General features: G+C 36.0%; 1 protein-coding gene across 13 annotated transcripts in view; it reads right to left on the bottom strand.

The window, feature by feature from the left end:
- The window catches only part of Acsl4 (acyl-CoA synthetase long chain family member 4), a 91,740-nt gene that overhangs the window by 10,698 nt on the left and 61,676 nt on the right, over nucleotides 1-19,366 (bottom strand). For all 13 annotated transcript variants that reach the window (XM_070039915.1, XM_070039923.1, XM_070039913.1 and 10 more), the window contains 8 exons: nucleotides 18,573-18,711; nucleotides 16,024-16,174; nucleotides 15,364-15,487; nucleotides 11,469-11,540; nucleotides 9,266-9,405; nucleotides 8,188-8,360; nucleotides 6,176-6,250; nucleotides 3,262-3,453 (listed from right to left, as the gene is read on the bottom strand). In XM_070039915.1, the coding sequence (XP_069896016.1) occupies nucleotides 3,262-3,453; nucleotides 6,176-6,250; nucleotides 8,188-8,360; nucleotides 9,266-9,405; nucleotides 11,469-11,540; nucleotides 15,364-15,487; nucleotides 16,024-16,174; nucleotides 18,573-18,711 (1,066 nt within the window). The remainder of the gene's footprint in view (nucleotides 1-3,261; nucleotides 3,454-6,175; nucleotides 6,251-8,187; nucleotides 8,361-9,265; nucleotides 9,406-11,468; nucleotides 11,541-15,363; nucleotides 15,488-16,023; nucleotides 16,175-18,572; nucleotides 18,712-19,366) is intronic.

Genomic DNA, 19,366 nt, shown 5'->3' with positions numbered 1-19,366 from the left:
CATTAACACTTGAGCATATATCTGAAAGAATGCCAGTCGAGACACAATAGAGGCACTTTTCACCCATGTTCACTGCAGCACTATCATAGTAGCCAAGCTATGGAAATAGCCCAGCTGCCCTACAACTAATGAATGGATCAACAAAATGTGGCCTTCATACATAATAGAGTATTATTCAAACATAAGAATAAATGTATGCCACTTTCAGGGAAATGGATGAAACTGGAGATTATGCAAAGCAAATAAGTCACTTTCAGAAAAACTATTATTACATGTACTCTGTCATATACAGAATCTAGATCTTGAAAAATGAGTAACAGGAGTATAAAGCAGGGACTGGTGAGGAGTTAAAACTAGAAGGAAAGATAGGCAAAAGGAGAGCATAAAGGGAATGAACATGAATGAAGTGCTCAACATGCATGTATGAAATTAGAATGGTCAAATCTATTAAAATGTGTCTTAAAGGCAAAAAGGATAAGAAAGAATAAAGGGACTAAATTTAATAAAGTATATTGCATGCATGTATGAAAATAATACAATAAAACTGCTTTGGGCAATTAATATACACTAAGGAAAATGGGAGGAAAAGCATGTTATAGGATGATGGCTCAGTTTGAATACTCTTTAGCTGGCTTGATAGCTACCCTTTCTGCTAGCATGGATCATCCTACCTATAGCTTGGATTCCATCTACAGACACTACCTTTGACCCTTTTGACAGAGTGGGAGGAGGTCAAGAGGAATGGGGAAAGACAAATGTAGAGGAAAGGGTGCAAATACAATCATACTATTCAATGTATATACATGAAAGGGGAAGCTGGTAACAAGGGAGTGGGTGGGATTAGGAGAGATGGAGAGAATGATGGGGTGATGAGCAATATACATTATACTCAAAAACTGACATGTGAAACTGAAACCCTTCTGTACAACTAAAGATAGTAAGTGAAAGCAAAGAATCAAAAAGAGAGCTTGGGGTATAGATCAGTTTCAGAAAGCTTACTCAGCCCATGTAAGGGCCCTGGGGTCAATCTACAATCACACACACACACACACACACACACACACACACACACACACACACACACACACACACACACACACACACACACACACACACACACACACACACACACACACACACACACACACACACACACACACACACACACACACACACACACACACACACACGCGTCAAGGAGGGCTGGAGGCTGAGATTAGTAATGCATTCATCTACTCCATCGGGTACTCATATATTCATCTAGCATGAACAAGGCCCTCGGTAAAGAGAAGAAAAGGTCCATTTGTTCTCCACTGACGCATATTTTTTGGAGGAGGGAAGAGAATTTCTCCAACAGATCAAAAGTTGTAAAGAACCAGTTTCCCCAGAAACTCTCTAACTACATTCTGTGGCATTATAAAGTCCAGGAACAGATTATATGGATCACTAGAACTATGACTGAATGCCTCAAGAGGACCAGCATAGTGATCCACATTAGATAGTCAAATTTTTCTTTTAACAATAAATTTGTTCACCTGTTTAAAAGTGAACAGTGTTTCCTTTGTAGTCACTTTGAGTTGCTTTTTGAGCAGAGGTCTACTTCTGAAGTCTCATTTTAAAAAGCAATGCCAAAGTGACAGATCACAGAAGAACAGGCTAGTTTTGAAGAAGTACATCATTGTTTCTTTTTATTATCATACATTAGTTGCACAGGGTGGTAGACTGTCACTGTAACATTTTTACACATGTAAACAATGATCAAGCCGGATCAATCTTCTCACCCCTCACTTGCCCTTCTTTAAATAATTTCAACAGGTTTCACTGTTCTATTTCCATACATGCAAATAAATCATATAAACTATATCCATCTTCATTCACTCTCTTCATTTGCCCTCCCTCTCCTACCTACTGGTGCCCACTTCTCTATTAGTGCCTGTTTTCCTTTCCTGTCATTCAATTCTTATATGCATTAACTGCACCAAGGGATTTCACTAAGGTATTTCAGATATGTATATATTATACTTTTCTCAGAATAACCTCCTGTATTACTTTCTCTTTCCCCACCCCCAATCCTCTACTCATCAACAGCTTTCACTCAATTCCTTTTGGTGTTCACACATAGTTGCAGTGTATTCTAAAATTATCTACCTTTCATCTTTTTATCCCTCTCCCTTTACCTCCCACCCTCCTACATAATCCCAGTTAGAATCATGTTTATATATATATATTTGCATGTATAGATGTATGTATATTTTTTAGGTCTAGCTTCCACATTTAAATGAAAACATATGATATTTGGCTTTTTGAGCCTGGCTTATCAACTTGATGTTCTTCACCAAACATTTTCTTTTTTTTTTGGGTCCGGTGATGGGGCCTGAACTCTGGGCCTGGGCGCTGTCCCTCAGCTCTTCAGCTCAAGGCTAGAGCTCTACCACTTGAGCCACAGCGCCACTTCCGCCTTTTTTCTTTTTGCTTATGTGGTGCTGAGGAATTGAACCCAGGGCCTCAGGCATGCAAGGCAAGCACTCTACCACTGAGCCACCTTCCCAGCCCCTCACCAAACATTTTCAAATGTCATGTTTTCATTTTCATTTATACTTGGGAAATGATTTAATGGCATACATGTACTAGATCTTCTCCATCCATCTGTTGTTTGGAACCTTGGTTCATTTTACCATTGTGACAATGCTACAAAATAAACACGGGTATGCAGGTAATCTTTCTTGTAGGTTTATGCTCCCTCAGATATGTCCAATAGTGGTATAGGCAGGATCATATGGAAGGTCTATTTTTGGTGTTTTGAGGAATCTCTACTGATTTCTATAGTGGTTGCACTATTTTATATTCCCACCAACAATATATGAGGGGCCCTTTTTCCTCTGCATGCTCACCAACATTTATTTCTGTTTATTTTCTTGAAGATTGCAATTCTGATTGTGGTGAGATGAAATCTTAATCTACTTTTGCCTTATATTTCCTTTAGGGCTAAGGGTGTTGAATACTATTTCATATATCTATTAGCCACTTGTATTTCTTCTGAGAACTGCCTTGTTCAATGTTCTTGTCCATCTATTACATTATTTGTATTTTTTGCTGATTAATTATTGTATATTTCACACACAGAGAAGCTTAAGCCTAAGTTAAATAAATTGTTCAAAGTTTGAATCAACAGAAGCATCAACCCTACTGAGAACCTAATCAATATTTATTTCATATTTCATAATACAGAAAGTAAATTCACAGAAAACCAAATACACTGACCTATAATCTGTAAACATCCATCAGGATGGAATTCGCCAATATCACCAGTACAAAACCACCTTTGTCCATTTTCATCCACAGAATAATCCTCAGCTGTTTTCTCTTCATTTTTAAAATATCCCATGGAGATATTCTGCCCACCAATTACAATTTCACCTCTGGGGTTTGGCTTGTCATGAACTGTATAACCACCTAGAAATCACAAAAGCAAATCAGTTGTTATCTTAAAATAAAATTTGCCTCTGTTAAATCATGCCCAAGGAAAGTGATGCATAGGATGTTATAAGTAAATTGGTATTAGGACATTATAGATCTTTTGCTAAGGAGATTTTAATCAAGAAGAGATAGGGAGCGCTCAAGAAAGGCAATACAATTACTGCGAAATAACAGGGAAGTACTGAAGAACAGCATGTCAACTGGTGTGGTAAGGGTTAGTGCAGAAGCTAGTTATCCTTGACTTTTCTCTATATGACTTCCCTCATTCCTTGAACTCTGTCCTGAACACCTTGAACTCTAGCCTCTCCTGAATTTAAACTCTAGCATTCTTCAACTTGATCTGTAGCCTCTCCTGAATTTTAACTCTAGCTTCTCCTGGTCTCCTCATTACCTTAGTATTTACTTCATATGCTACTTCCACAACCTTAATATCTCATTTGTTTATTCTAACATTTGTTATGTTTATTTAATATTACTTACCCACATTGAAGACCAAGCTTATCTGCATGGTCAGACAAATAGAATGAACAAATGTGACAGACACAAAGCTCCTGCCATTCCAATAATTTGGTGTTATTCATAAAAGTAGATATTGGTGAATGTTTTATGCTTTCCTCTCTTGAATAATAAAATACTTTGCCCACAAAATAATAAAATACTTTGCCCATTAAGAGAGTAGAGAAAGCTATGGGAAATTATGGGAAATTGTATGAATTTTCTATGTGGCCAGTCATGACTTAAATTCTAACACTGAAGCCAGGCGCTGGTGGCTCACGCCTGTAATCCTAGCTACTCAGGAGGCTGAGATCTGAGGATCACGGTTCAAAGCCAGCCCGGGCAGGAGAGACCGTAAGACTCCTATCTCCAATAACCACCAGAAAAACTGGAAGTGGCGCTGTAGCTCAAGTGGTAGAGCACTCGCCTTGAGCTGAAGAGCTGAGGGACAGCGCCCAGGCCCAGAGGTCAAGCCCCACGGCCGACCAAAAAAAAAAAATTCTGACACTGAAAAAGTTGATTACTGAAATAATTCAAGACTATTTCATTAGTCAAGCTCAATTGTTGAATAAAGCTCACTTTAAGAAAAATATGCAAAAGTCTAATTTCTAAACTGATATATTTGGGTTTATGTCATTAATGGTTTTAATACAAAATTGCTTCCAGCTATAAGCTGTTCTTATAAATTTAAAATGACTCATTTCTATTTAACGAAGCCCACTGCATTTAAACATTAGGATCATTCCTATTTAACAATGCAAAAATCTTTCATAGAAAGGAAAAAATCCCAAACATATGTCCAAAAATGATCTGTTCAAACTGATGTTAATATGCAACACTCAGAAATGAGAAAACAAAAATTAAAGTAAAAAAATATTTCCACTAAGATTTCCTATACACTTTCCCCTAATGCCAGTGCCTAACTACTCATCTATATAATAACTTTGATTTATGATCAAATACAAATATATGCACTACCTCTATTTTCTTCAGATTTTCTGTGAAAAAAAGGGAGGACTTAGTCTGAAGGTGTAAAACTCTTGGAATGTACTTGAATTATAAATATAATTTTTAGTTTGAGTAACCTAGATAGCCTACTGAGAACCAATCCCAAAATGAGTAAATCAAGAAAAGTGACTTTTGAAAGATATCATAGAGAGTTGACTTTAATGTATATGATAAAAAAAAATTACAAAGAAACACTTTAAAAAACTTAAATGTTTATATTAGGTAAGACCCACTTACTTTCATGGAGTTTGGGCAATTTAATGGAAATGTTCCACAAGAGAACTTGGACACCTTTAAAGTATAGTCATTTGTCCCATGACAAGGTAAACACATTTTTAAATCCTGAGGTTTTCAATAACTCTTCATTTGTCCACACAGGGAAAGGGTGACATTGTTTAATAAAAGAAATGTACTCTTTATCTGACTTATATAGCTGTAAATCACCTTTACAATAATGATAAAAATGCAAAAAAATTACTCCAAGTGATAATAATAATAATAAATTAAAATAAATCAACTACACAAACTGCTGGAGAGGTGAGTCTCGACTAGTGCAAACCTTTTTTAGAGGCAACAAATACACAACACTGATTCCCCTAGGTGTGTAATCAGTCACTCTGTCACATGAAAGTGTGGGATTTCCTTGTCGGCCTTAATATATTATACTAGCAAAGTTGGGGTTCAAATGCTCCTCACCTTCTCCAAACCCAGGGAAAGCACCTCCTAAGATTTTTTTTTTTTTTAGCCTTAAAGGTAAAGTATTCCTCAGCATGTCTAGAATCTAGACATTCTCTTTTTCTCTTGACAACTTACATGTATTACTGAGGGGGAAAAAGCACAGGGAAAAGGCAATTATAAAGAATCACCGGATGCCTCACAAAAACAAACACCTACAAAAATGGAATTCTTTTTTTTTTTTTTTGGATCCGGTCATGAGGCCTGAACTGTGGGCCTGGGCGCTGTCTCTCAGCTCTTTAGCTCAAGGCTAGCACTCTACCACTTGAGCCATATCACCACTTCCGGCTTTTTTCTTTTTGCTTATGTGGTGCTGAGGAATCGAACTCATGGCCTCAGGCATGCAAGGCAAGCGCTCTACCACTGAGCCACCTTCCCAGCTCCAAAAATGGAATTCTTGAAGCTCATAACGGTTTTCACTCTTAAATATAATCACTAAAGCTTGCCATAAAATTCTCACCTTCCTGCCAGTCTTTAAGCTTAATTTCACAGCAAATAAGTGGAGCACCAACTCTGCCAGTAGTGTAGTCAGTAACTAGGAGAGAAAAAAGTGACACAAGTATTAGTTTACCAAATTTCAGATGTGTACAAAGCGATACAAAAAATAGTGGATTTAGAATGACCAAAGAGGAATGAAAGAGTACAAAGTATGAATTTCAACATTTCAACTTCAATTCCCCAGCGTACTTTTGTTTTTCGGGACTATATTTTCAAAGCCTATGTACAAAACTCTCTATTCTCTCTAGAGGATGAGAGCTAGTTCTAGAGCTATCTAACTAGGATTCTGATGAGACAGATTTTGATGAGAAATCCTGCTCTATTACTTACTGGCTGTGTAACCTGCACATGTTACTTAATCTGTCTTAGCTTCTATTTTCTCCCAGTATTTAATGGAGATATTACAGACGTCCTTCACCTGGGAATATGCTGTGAGAATTAAATGAAGTTATATGTAGACAGTGCCTAAGATTCTTTGGCACACACTAAGTGTTCATAAATGATAGTTGCTCAGATACGATGGTGATGATATTTTCTCTTTGTAAATTGGGATTTCTGTTAGCAATAACCACATTCACAGGCTGTTTATTGTATACCTAGCACTATAATTAGATATTGTGAAGAAAAACAGAGAGGATAAGAGGACTATACACTCAATGATCTTACCAATGACCTGGGGGAAAATGTATGTGAAATAATTTCAAGAACATTTAAATATTCATCTGAGTGCTATCAGTTGTTTGCATAATAGTACTGTAGAGACTAGAAAGATCAATGCGAAATGACATAATTGGCAAGACTTTATGGAAGGGTTAAGCACTAAAAATGGCTATGACCAGTTAACAAAAACAGCATTCCAAGAGAAGAGAATAGAAACTACAGAAAAGTAAGATAAAAAAAGCCCTGTATGAGAAAGAGACAGATAACTGGCTTTCTTACAGAGAAAAGGAAGCTGTGTAAGTATGTGGAAAGTAAAGATGAGTAGATTCAATTGTGCCAAACTAAAGATGACTTCAAAGCTAGGTAAAGATGTGTTATATTTGAAATACCATGTAACAAACAGTGGCATAAGTGTGTAACAGAAGGATATGGATAGACTTGGTATGATGTAGGACACAGCCTCTAAAAGGCTGAACCTCAAAGCAGCTGAAGTAATAAAGGATGGGATGGCAAACTTGGCAAGGAAGGAAGGAAAAACCTAATGAAGCAATGGAATGACTAGATGAAAGTTAAAAGTAAATATTCACACTACCTCAAAAGTGACACCTTGAATGATGATGAAAATGGTGATAACATTGATGAACACAAAACTTGGCAATGAGAAGACAGTATGAAATGCGGTACTGATTTTGTACACAATGAGTTTAATGTGATAGTGATATACTCAAAACATCCTTCACCCTAGTGTTTCTTAACCAAGAGTATTTTTGTCCCCCAGAGCATATGTGGTAATGTGCATAAATATGTTTCATTGTCACACCTGCAGGAGCCAGTTACTACTTGTATCTGCCTGCTGAATATGCTTCAATGCACAAAAGAGAGCACAACAGGAAAGAATCATGGAAAGAATTATGTAGTTCCAAAGGTGAACAGTGTCAAAGTTGAGAGACTCTGCCTTATGTTGTTAAAACCGATGGTCCAGAAAACAAAGTTAAGACATCAGCATATCATAGAGGGGAAATAAAGTGATATTTTAAGAATGCATTCTCTACAGTCATTACCGAGAGAAGGATGAAATGATTAGGGTTACAGAATTTTGAGGACAATGTAGCACAAATATTTGTAAGGTTTCAAATGAAAAATTCACATGAAACCCTATAAATAGTTTTTCTCTAAGCATTCATAAAACTAAAACTAATAAGTTTATACTGAATCAGATGTTACAAAGATATTAGACAATAATAACCATCATTTCCAAAGGTAATCCAAATAGTGAGTAATATAGAATTATTTGATCACCTCAACAAGGCTTACCTTCCGTCACTGTCCCAGCTCCACATGATTCTGTGAGGCCATAGCCCTGGCCAATTGGGCAGCAGAAGCAGACATTCATGAATCGGTGTGTCTGAGGAGACAGCGGGGCCCCTCCAGACAGCATCATCCGCACGTTCCCTCCCAAAAGAGCTTTCACCTTTTTAAACAACAACCTTAAGAAAGAGGAAATAAGTGACTCTCATATACATATTATCCTTGGCACATCGCTAACACAAATTCTGGCATATATTGTTCAACTTTGGTTGAACACACAAGAGATTAACAAAGCAATTGTTCAAATCTGCCAGAAAAATACTTTTCCCCTCCCCCACCTAAAGAACACCCCCCAATAGTATGTGTGTAGTTTGGGGAAGCTTTGGGAATGTAAATGGAAGAAAATGATGCCAAATAAAACAAACAAAAATTATCTTTGGAACATTTAGCTACCTACTTTATCCCTATAATTCTTCCACATCTCTAACTTCTCACCAGAGCACCACATTTAAAATAAATGAAATAATCACATACTATTTTATGAATACAATAAATCTGAATCTTTCATGCAGAAAAACCTTATGGATCACTTATTTTTACCTTAAATGGTTATCTTTTAAACTTACAAGCATTTATTCAAAGGTCTATTCTAGTGTTTTTTATGAGACCCAACTTTATTTTAAAAGTATTCATTTCATTATTAAATTTGATAAAATGCCACATTCAAGATATATTTAAAGCATTTCTCTTTTATTCTAAATAAAATCCTAGGAAATTGAAACATGTCTGAAGTGGAAGAAGGCGGGCAAATGGAAGAGAGGAAGAGTGAGAAAATACAGTCATATTCAATGTATGTATGTGAAAATGGAACTACAAAACTTGAGGGGATGGGTAGGGTCAGGATAGATGGACGGAGAATAAAGGCAGTGGTGATACTGATCAGTATCAATTGTACTCATAAGCCAACATAAATTGGAACCCTTTGTACAATTATTTCAAGATAATAAAAAATTTAAAAAAATGAATGAATGCATACATACGTACATATAAAAACTAAACTGTAAGGGCTATGAAATGTACTTACAGATTGCAAAGGGGTGCATCATATCCTTTTTTGATCTGTTCCAATTTGTAATCATACCCTATCTTGAACAATGTTTTCTGGATATAATTCATCTCTTGAACTTTGCTCATAACATTCTTATAAATTCTATCCATGATTTCCTAAAAGGTAAGACAGATATTCAATAATCTAAAAGGACTCATACTAAGCAATGAGACATTCTATTGTGGACTATACATTATTATAACAGCTTAGGCTTCAGAATAATAAATATATTTATTTTCTTAGAAAGAGTAAAGATAATATGTAAATTGAAATAATGCACTGTATTGCATAAATATATATAATTATATCTCAATCTAAAATACTACTATTATTTAAAACCAAGTAAAGACAATTATTAGAATTGCTTCAGTTCCATGTACTAAGTTCATCTAAATTTTAAAGAAATGTTAAATCTTCAGAATTAATTTACTGTTCACAGAGGGAGACTTTTTAAAGAAAAAAATAAATTCTTTCAAACAAACAGATATATTCTCCTAAAATGTTATCCTATCTTACAAAGAAAGAAATTTGCTAAAGCAATATAGATTTGGTGGTAGAATCATATCTTAAGCTTTTAAGGAATATATCTGCCACTATTTCAATAAAATGCAATGTTCATCCAGTATATATAGGTAACTCAAGAAACTAATCCCTCCCAAACCTAACAAACCAATTACTAAATGGGCAAGGGAACTAAAGAGAGACTTCTCAGATAAAGAAATAAAAATGGCAAAGAAACACATGAGGAAATGTTCACCATCCCTGGTTGTGAAGGAAATGCAAATAAAAACAACCCTGAGATACCACCTTACCCAAACAGAATGGCCCACATCCACAAGTCAGCCAACAACAAATGCTGGAGGGGATGTGGAGAAAGAGGAACCCTATTATACTGCTGGTGGGAATGTACACTTATACAACCACTTTGGAAAGCAGTCTGGAGGATCCTCAGAAAGCTAAAGATTGACCTCCCTTATGACCCAGTCATACCACTTCTAGGCATCTACCCTGAACAACAGGAACCAATATACAAGGACACGTGCATCTCCATGTTTATTGCAGCACTGTTCACAATAGCTAGGATATGGAAACAACCCAGATGCCCCACCACAGATGAATGGATCCAAAAATTGTGGTATCTATACACAATGGAATATTATGAAGCCATTAGAAATGACAAAATAATGGCATTTGCAGGGAAATGGATGGAGCTAGAAGAAATCATGTTGAGCGAGGTAAGCCAAGAGCAAAGGGACAAACGGTACATGGTCTCCCTGATAAGTGTATGTTAAATCCAAAATGTTAGGTGATATGACAAAATTAACAGGACTTAAGAAACAAAGAACTTCCACTTGTCTGGTCAAACCACTACTAAATAACCCCATGCTACTGATCACATGTATGGTGTATATGTGTATGCCATTATATGTTATAGACCGTGATAGACAATTTCCTCCAGGAAAGTTAGAATGAGCTTGTGACTTTAAATGAGCATCACTATCCCACAATACTGTGAAATTTGGGAAATTATGTAATCACTTAATCACAATAATAAAAAAAATACCACCAGAAAACTAGAAGTGGCGCTATGGTTCAAGTGGTAGAGCATGAGCCTTGAGCTGAATTGCTCGGGGACAGCTCTCAGGCCTAGAGCTCAAGCCCCAAGACTGACAAAAAAAAAAAAAAGAGAGAGATCTTTCATGCGATTGGTTCTAACATATTTATAAGATTATGTCTTTGTTGCTTTGTATGTCCCTCCCCCATGGTATAACCCCTGCTTTCACTATATATTATGTTGGCATATGTGGCAGGGAAGGGAAAAAACAAATCGTTAAAACAGGGATACAGGAGGACCCATTGCAACAATGAGATGTACAAGTCGTTACTGTCAAAAAACGAACTTTACAACTTTGGTGGGGGAGACAGGGGGAGGATGGGAAGGGATGGGAAGGGGAAACAAAGGAGGAGGCTACAATACTTGATAAGAAATGTACTCATTATCTTGCCCATGTAATTGTAACCCCTCTGTACAGTATTTTCACAATAAAAATATGTTTATAAAAAATACAATGTACATACATATGTATATATATGAGTTAATCTTTCAACAAAGTAAAAATTCATTTAAGAAATTCTATAAGCAACCATCTTCTGGTTTATATTCATATTCTGCACTCACCGGAACAGCAGCCATAAGAGTGGGCTTCAAGACAGTACAGTCGCCTTTGCTTCCCTTTTTAATTTTGCTGGACTATATTAAAGAAAATGCATGATCAGGAAAAACAATCTTAGCAGAAAATGGTGTCATTAATGTATTGATAACAAAGATGTTACACGTGGAATTTGATCTATTTCTCTATGAATTGTATGGCTCTATCTGTTGTAACTACTATACATAAAAGTTTGAAGTGTAATTGTATTACTGGTTTATCCTGTAGATTATGGCTTTTAGCACACTGCAGCCTTTGTTATAAGAGAAACTCTGATTCAGTTTGACAACAAATCCTGTGTCTTCCCCTCCTTCCCTTCTTCATTCCTTAACTATTATCTGGGATTTTAAATATCAGATCAGTAAGTAGTGAAATTGCTAAAGTCACCTGCTGAAAAGGTAGATAAACAGAATCTCCTGAAATGCAGTTCATTAGTCTGTAAATTAAGGTATGTTTTAGCCACTGCTAATGGAGGGAAGATGACTAGCCTTTAAGAAGCAGTGTAATCCCCAAGAACTACCAACTTTGTCATGTAGTGTTCTTCTGCTGGTAGACCTGAATTGTTTTTCTCCTAATTTGATTATTATGGATAAATGAGACAAAATAACTTCTTGTGTTGATATATGTGCAAGTGTGTATATATTTCTGAGTATATAGGAAGACTAATATAGAAAACAAGTTTTTTTAAGTCCTTCATATAGTCTTCTATATGTTATCAACCAGTTTTTATACAGAGCCAGTTCAAAGCATTAACAGGAGAGACAAAGAGCTCTCCTTTCTTTATTATGTATTCCTTTTTTTTTTTGGGTCAGTCATGGCGATTGAACTCAGGGCCTAGGTGCTGTCACTGAGCTTTTTGCTCAAGGCTAGTTCTCTACACTATGAGCTACAACTCCACTTCTGGTTTTCTGCCTCAGCTAGCTTCAAACTACAACCCTCAGATTTCAGCCTCCTGAGTGAGTAGCTAGGATTATAGGTGTGAGCCTCCAGTGCCTGGCTAATTATTTATTCTTAGGAATACAGGTTGGGTGATTCATATTCAAAATGCTTGGGACCAAACAGGTTTCACATTTGAGATTATTTGGGTTGTAGAACATTAGCATCTACAAAAAGTTATCCTGGAATGGGACTAAAGTCTAAATATAAAATTGATTTAAGCACTTTATACCCATAGCTGTAAGGTAATTTTTTACATTTCATTGTTCCTGTGCTTTGTGACTTGTCACATGAGATCTAAATATTTCCACTTGTGGAATTATGTCAGTGCTTAAAAAATTTGAATTTTGCAGCATTTTGGAGTCCAGATGTTCAGGTTAGGGGTATTCCACCTGTACTTATCAGTTCCTTTGTTTCATTATGACCACATTAACATTAGTCATGACACTTAAAGAGTGGGCGTGAAAGTAAACAGGTTTCTAATGCACTAGACCTTGGCCTAACAGACAACAAGAATTAAATCAGACTAATGATAGATTCCATGAGTGATAGTCTCTCTACCTTCTAAACTTCCTTAAAGGGGAAAAGTACATGCAAAAGCTTACGGAAAAATGTTTACATCTAAATAACATCTCTGAATATAAAGTAAAACCATCATATTGCTAAATACATAAGCAGAACAGATTTTTCTAAATTTTTTTTGTAATTCAAGCTTTGTCTTTTCTAGATGAGCTTCTATTAATTTGACAGTTTACTTATCCTATTTATGAACCTAGCAGATTTTAAAAGTGAAATTTTCAAGTGGGCTAAGTGATAGAGTTTAATGAAAATATAACACCATCACTCATAAATAAGTTGTGTTCCATAAAATACAATGTTAGTAGCTGTTTGAAAAAGAACACTTCCTCACAGAAAAAGTCATTTTAAAAAGAGGCTGGTCAGCAGCCATGTGTGGTGCTGCATGCTTATAATCCCAGCACTTAGGAGAGGTAGGCAGAAGGATCTTAAGCATGAATGAACCCTAGGCTATATATAGTGAGATCCTACATAAAAAACACAAAAACAGAAGAAGGAGGATAACTACATTATTTTTGTGGGGTGTATTTTGGCAATGACTGGCAAGGAACACAGGGATATCTTGGGAGGTCAACAGCATCACTTCTTTCTTGGTCTAGATGGAGATGAGAGGTCTACATGTGCACATTAAACTTAAGTAGTACACTTATGATTCATACACATTAAATTACATATCAAAAACAAGAACAAAAGCAAGAATAAGAAGAAAAGCTAGGTGACCTTAGGTCATACCTATAACCCTAGCTACTTAGGAGGCTAAAAACAGAATCATGATTTGACATCATCCATTACAGAAAAGTTTGTGAGACTTCTTTTCTTTTCTTTTTTCTTGAGGATAGTTTATTTATTAGTATTAAAAAAAGAAAGCTAGGGGCAGGAGCTATGTATTAGTGGTAGAGCATTTGTCTAGCATGCTTGAGGGTCCTGAGTTCAATCCCCAGAGATTGTGAGACTACTTTTTAACATATAGCTGGGCATCATGGTATACACTTGTCAACCCAAGTTATGTGAGAAGCAACATTTAGAGTTGTGGTGCTAGCCCAGTCCCAGAAGAAAAGTCCATAATACTTTGTGTCTCCATGAATGGAATCTGGGAGTGGTGGTGCATACTTGTCATCCAAGGCACAAGAAGAAGCCTACATTAAGTAGATCATGGTTTAGACATATACCTAGGTGGAAAGTAAGACCTTATCCCAAAATAACCAGTGAAAAAAAGGGGCTAGAGACATAACTGTTGTATTCCACCAGCCTCTTAAGCTCAAGCCACTGAATTCTAACCCCAGTACCACCACCAAAAGAAAAGAAAATCTCAAATCCAGAAGTATTTAGCAGTTTTAGTTTTACTAATATACAAACTACAAACCTCTCCGCCTAAAGTGTATTTCTATTTAAAAAAATAAATTAGTACTACTAAGTATGAGCCTCAATGATCCACTTCCTTATGAATTGTATATTCTATCCCAAAATATCTAGCAGGGGTGTTGAAAAATAACTGCTGGGCCTACGAGAATGGGAGTGGCAGAACCCTACAGGGGCAAATCATTGCTATCTATACTCATTTTATCCTTCAGTCCCCTGAACCCCACAGCAATCCTAGTAGTTCTTCTCCCCCCCTACACTTGGCTGAGGCTTATAGAAATGTAACACACTATGGACAGTGAGTGTGTAATTTGAATTTCAAGTGTGCTTAAACTAGGAGTGAGCCATACTCCTTGTTGGACCTGCTGCTATGAAAACAGAGAAGTGAGGACCACCCTGTGTCAGTACAGTAAGCTGAGGGTTGTCCTCAGAGATGCTGCCATGCTATTCTAAGGAACTGGCTGTACCAATAGAAATACTCTAACTACACTGTTCAAAATGGCAGCTGTTGATAATATATAGTCATTGAGAATTTGAAATATGGCTAAAAATGAGAATCTACATTATTAAAATATAATTTAATTGATTCTTATTTTTAAATATGGCAAGTAGATACTGCATTAGATAACACAGGCCTAAGGAAAAATCCAACAGAAAACTGGCCTAAAATCCTGTATCTCCTCCTAAAGAACCTATCAGTGCCCCTGACTAACAACCCCAAAAGATTCCATGCCATTTTGCTCTGTCTTAACTCTCTAGAGTAAAAGTCTATTACAGATAGAGAAGAACAAAGTAGTTATTTCAAAATTTAAAATTGTCACTAAACCAATGCTAACAAATCCACAAGGTTATTTACTATAGCTACCTATTGCTCATTAAAACTCCTGATGAAGCCTCAGAGAAAGTTCTGAGTGAACTAAAAATACCTGAAGTTTTAGTAATAAGCCAAACAACATAACTTAATATAACAATAAACATTGCAAGGTTTATCACCTGGTCAGATAGTGTTAGTGGAGAAGAATATCCAATCCTGCAGCCATAGGTAAAGCAAGATATCTCGGCTGTCAATTCTAGCACATGAGCCAAAGGTAAGTAGCCAATGTATGTGTCCTTTGGTCTGAAACACAGTAAGACAAAGGTTTTAACTAATCTGGAAAAGGACATATTATTAAAGCCAGGCATGGTGGTATACACCTGTAATCATAGCATCAGGAGGAAGCAGATAAATTAGAAGTTTGATGCCAGCCTGGGTCACATCATGAGACTCTGAAGGAAGGGAATGGAGGAGAAAAAAGAAAAAGAAAACAAAAGAAGGACATTTTAAATTGGAAACATTGGTAACTTTATCACTTCAATGTACACTGAGTTTAGAGAATGCTGAATATGAACTCTGTATTTCTTTTTTCTTTTCATGGGGCTTGAACAGCCTGGGTGCTGTCCCTCTGCTCTTCAGCTCAAGGCGAGTGCTCTACCACTTGAGCCACAGCACCACTTCTGGTTTTCTGGTGGTTTATTAGAGATAAGAGTTTCACAGACTTTCCTGCCTGGGCTGGCTTTGAAACTCAGTCCTCAGATCTCACCCTCCTGAGTAGCTAGGATTACAAGCGTAGAACTCTATATTTCTAAGAATACAGGTTAATGATTCTCTCTTACCCGAGTCCAGGGATTCTTTCACATTGACCTGTCATTCCAGCTATCAAGTTGCTATGATGCATCATCACTCCTTTAGGGCGGCCAGTAGAACCACTGGTATACATGACAATGGCCATGTCAGAAGGAGATGGTCGATTTGGAGGAATGCTTGCTAAATGAATGAAAAAAGAAACACACCATATTTTCTTCATTTAAAAGGTTAAACTGCTTGTCAATAAGGTATTTTGTTTTGATGTAATGAGAAACAATTTAAAGAAAGTAATCTGAGTTAACAATCACAATTGAACTCTGATTAACTACAATGAGAAGTTCAATTTGGCCCATGTTTAACTAAAATCCCTCTACTCATCCGTCTTTAGTGTTATGGGAAGTTTTTTGAGGGCTTTGAAGAAACACTAGAGTTTTGTATATAAGCTCCTCAGGCCTCAATGTTCTCATCTTTAAAAAGACTTGCCTGAACTGGATTATGGGCTTTCACCACAGGTGAGCCTTAAAAGCACAGGCAGAGCTTAAACAAAATACTAGTTTTCAAAGTTCAATTTCTGTATGTCTGGAATAGAAGATAAGCTCTACAGGGACTCTCAGATGTACTCCTGATTGAAAAGCATGAGAAATTGGTCTTTAAATTTTTAATGGCACATTGGAACTTCCACTTTCACGATCACACTAACCTAGTAACTTCCTGTCCTTCCCAGAATAATCAAAACGATCAAGCACGAAATATCATCAGAATTAAAAGGCAACTTAACAAGATTATTAGAATAACAATCTATTTGTGACAATGACTTACTTTTGAAAAATAAACCAGTTAAAATTAAAAATCTAGAAAGCAAGATTTATCTCTGTAACAAAATACCAAGTTATACATATAAACTAACTGAATCAAATGCTTCTAAAGGTATTTACTGTTATTGTTATAAACCAAGCAAATAGACTGCAATTCTCCTGAAAAATTAGCTAAAATAGAAGAAATAAAGTTCTTATTCTAACCACACAATAAAACTTCATACATGTCCACTTTGAATAAACAAGCAAAATTTGTCATCATAATACTGTCTACTTAGATAAGAATCACAAAAGTACACAGACCCTATGTATTCTAGAGATGACTAAAATGAGATATGTGGGCTATAACATTTATTGATGAAACAAAATAATGAGGAATGAAAGAAATCCTCTTTTCCACCAATGTCCTTTGGTGGTGAATCAGCAGAATTGGCAACAGATTCTCACCAGTCAGAATTTTCCAGCCAAGTATATCCTGGTCTTTCAAAGCCACCCTGGTACTGAGAAATAATTCTCCATAGGTTTCTTGCTTTTCTGCAAACCTTACAAATAGAAGCTTAGTGCAATTTTTACACAGAAATTCTCTCTCTCTCTCTTTCTCTCCCTCTCTCTCTCTCTCTCTCTCTCTCTGCCTTCCTTCCTCCCTCTCTCTCACAGTATGCATGATTACTATCCAGAATAATAAAGATAATAAGAGATTTGGTTTTTCTAAGCTCAGAGTTCGTCTATCATCAAAATGCTAATTCAAACTACTGTTTAAAAAAATAAAAAATAAAAACCTCCTTCATCTCTGACCTAAAAGTCTGCTGTCTCCAAAATATCTGGTTAGGTTCACTTGCAAGTAGGTTAAAATGACAGCTTTATCATTTCAACCATGATAGAAAGGTACATTATGACCTATATTTGCTACTGTAACATATATTTCTTCTCTAGTGGTAAAATACTCAAGAGGCTAAGTAGAGGTTTATCCAACATTTCTCTTGTCCCAATCAATTCTTTACTCATCTGTACAGTATTGTGACCTTCACTTTCAATGATAAAATAAAACATAAATGGAGTATTAATTTCCACCACTCCCTTTCCCAGTGACTCACTGATATTTTGTTGCAAGCTGAATTTACCTATTTGAAATGAAATACCAGCCACTAACTCAATGGTAGAAAAATCCCAAGCATCAATCTTAGTAAGCAGCTTTGCATTCTGTGAGACATCAATAAAATCACTAGCTCTAAGCATGAAAGGAAACATTTATTAAATGTAAGGCCTGAGATGTTTTCCTTCTATCAATCCAAATTTGAAGGTCATCATGGTTTATTTTTTAAAAGATATGTTAGCACAGGGCTGGGAAGGTGGCTCAGTGGTAGAGTGCTTGCCTTGCATGCATGAAGCCCTGGGTTCCTCAGCACCACATAAGCAGAAAAGGTCAGAAGTGGCGCTATGGCTTAAGTGGTAGAGCACTAGCCTTGAGCTGACGAGCTGAGGGATAGCATCCAGGCCCAGAGTTCAGCCCCAGGACAAAAAAAAAGATGTATTGGCACAAACTGCATAAAAGTCTGAATCATTTATTACAACTTCACTATTAAGCAAATTTTAAACAATGGCTACCTCTTGAGAAGGAAAGAAAATGTTAAACCATATGTAGGTTTGATAGCTTTTAAATATTTTTAAACTTTTTTGACATCAAAGAACTTTGTTTCTATTTTTCCTAACCTACTGAAATATCAGATATTGAATAGATGAATAAATTCATTTTAACTACTTACAGTTTTCTGGCTTGGATCCCAACTCTTCTACTGACTGCATGCTGTGAATCTCAAATCCTTCAGGATATTCTGCTTTATTGACAGTCTTATTATCCACATAAATGATGTGTTTAACACAACTGATTTCTAACAATGCAGTCTGTTGAGCAGAAAGAAAGCTCAGCTATTAAAACTGAGGTACCACATAAATTTACTTATTGAACATCTTCCAATCCTACCAGTTGACACTATTATAATAAAATTTCACTGTTAAGAGCAACTGTGCAGACAAATCCACTGAACTCTAATACTGTCAACATGTATATAAACCATTCATAAAAGATGAAGACTAAATAACAAAACAATTAAAATAACAATAAATAATAGTAAGCTGCAGATCATCCTGAGCCCCAAAGAAAGAACCAATCACAAAATTTAGAAACTAAAACTAAACTAAAATTAAATCTTAGGTGATAGTAATACAGGATTATTTTTTACTAGCATATTTTTATATTTATTTATTATTTGCATGATTATGTGAAGTTACTATCGTTTCAAATAGCTTGTTATAACCACTGAACAATCTATAATAATAAAACAAAAACAACAACCAAGGAATCAAAACATGTCACTAGAGTAAATCACTTAACCAGAAGGAGGACTATGAGACATAGAAAAAAAGGAAGGCATTGCACCAAGATCAGAAAACAAGTCTCAAAACGGCAGCAAGACTTATAATCAAATGTAAATGGAATGAATCTTCCAATTAAAAGATATAGAACGACTGAATGGGTTTAAAAGACAACACCTAACTA

Source organism: Dipodomys merriami, unplaced genomic scaffold, assembly GCF_024711535.1.
Source record: "Dipodomys merriami isolate MVZ:Mamm:240054 unplaced genomic scaffold, mDipMer1.0.p SCAF_3, whole genome shotgun sequence".
Lineage (NCBI taxonomy): Eukaryota > Metazoa > Chordata > Mammalia > Rodentia > Heteromyidae > Dipodomys > Dipodomys merriami.
This window is presented reverse-complemented; position numbering and strand designations above follow the sequence as displayed.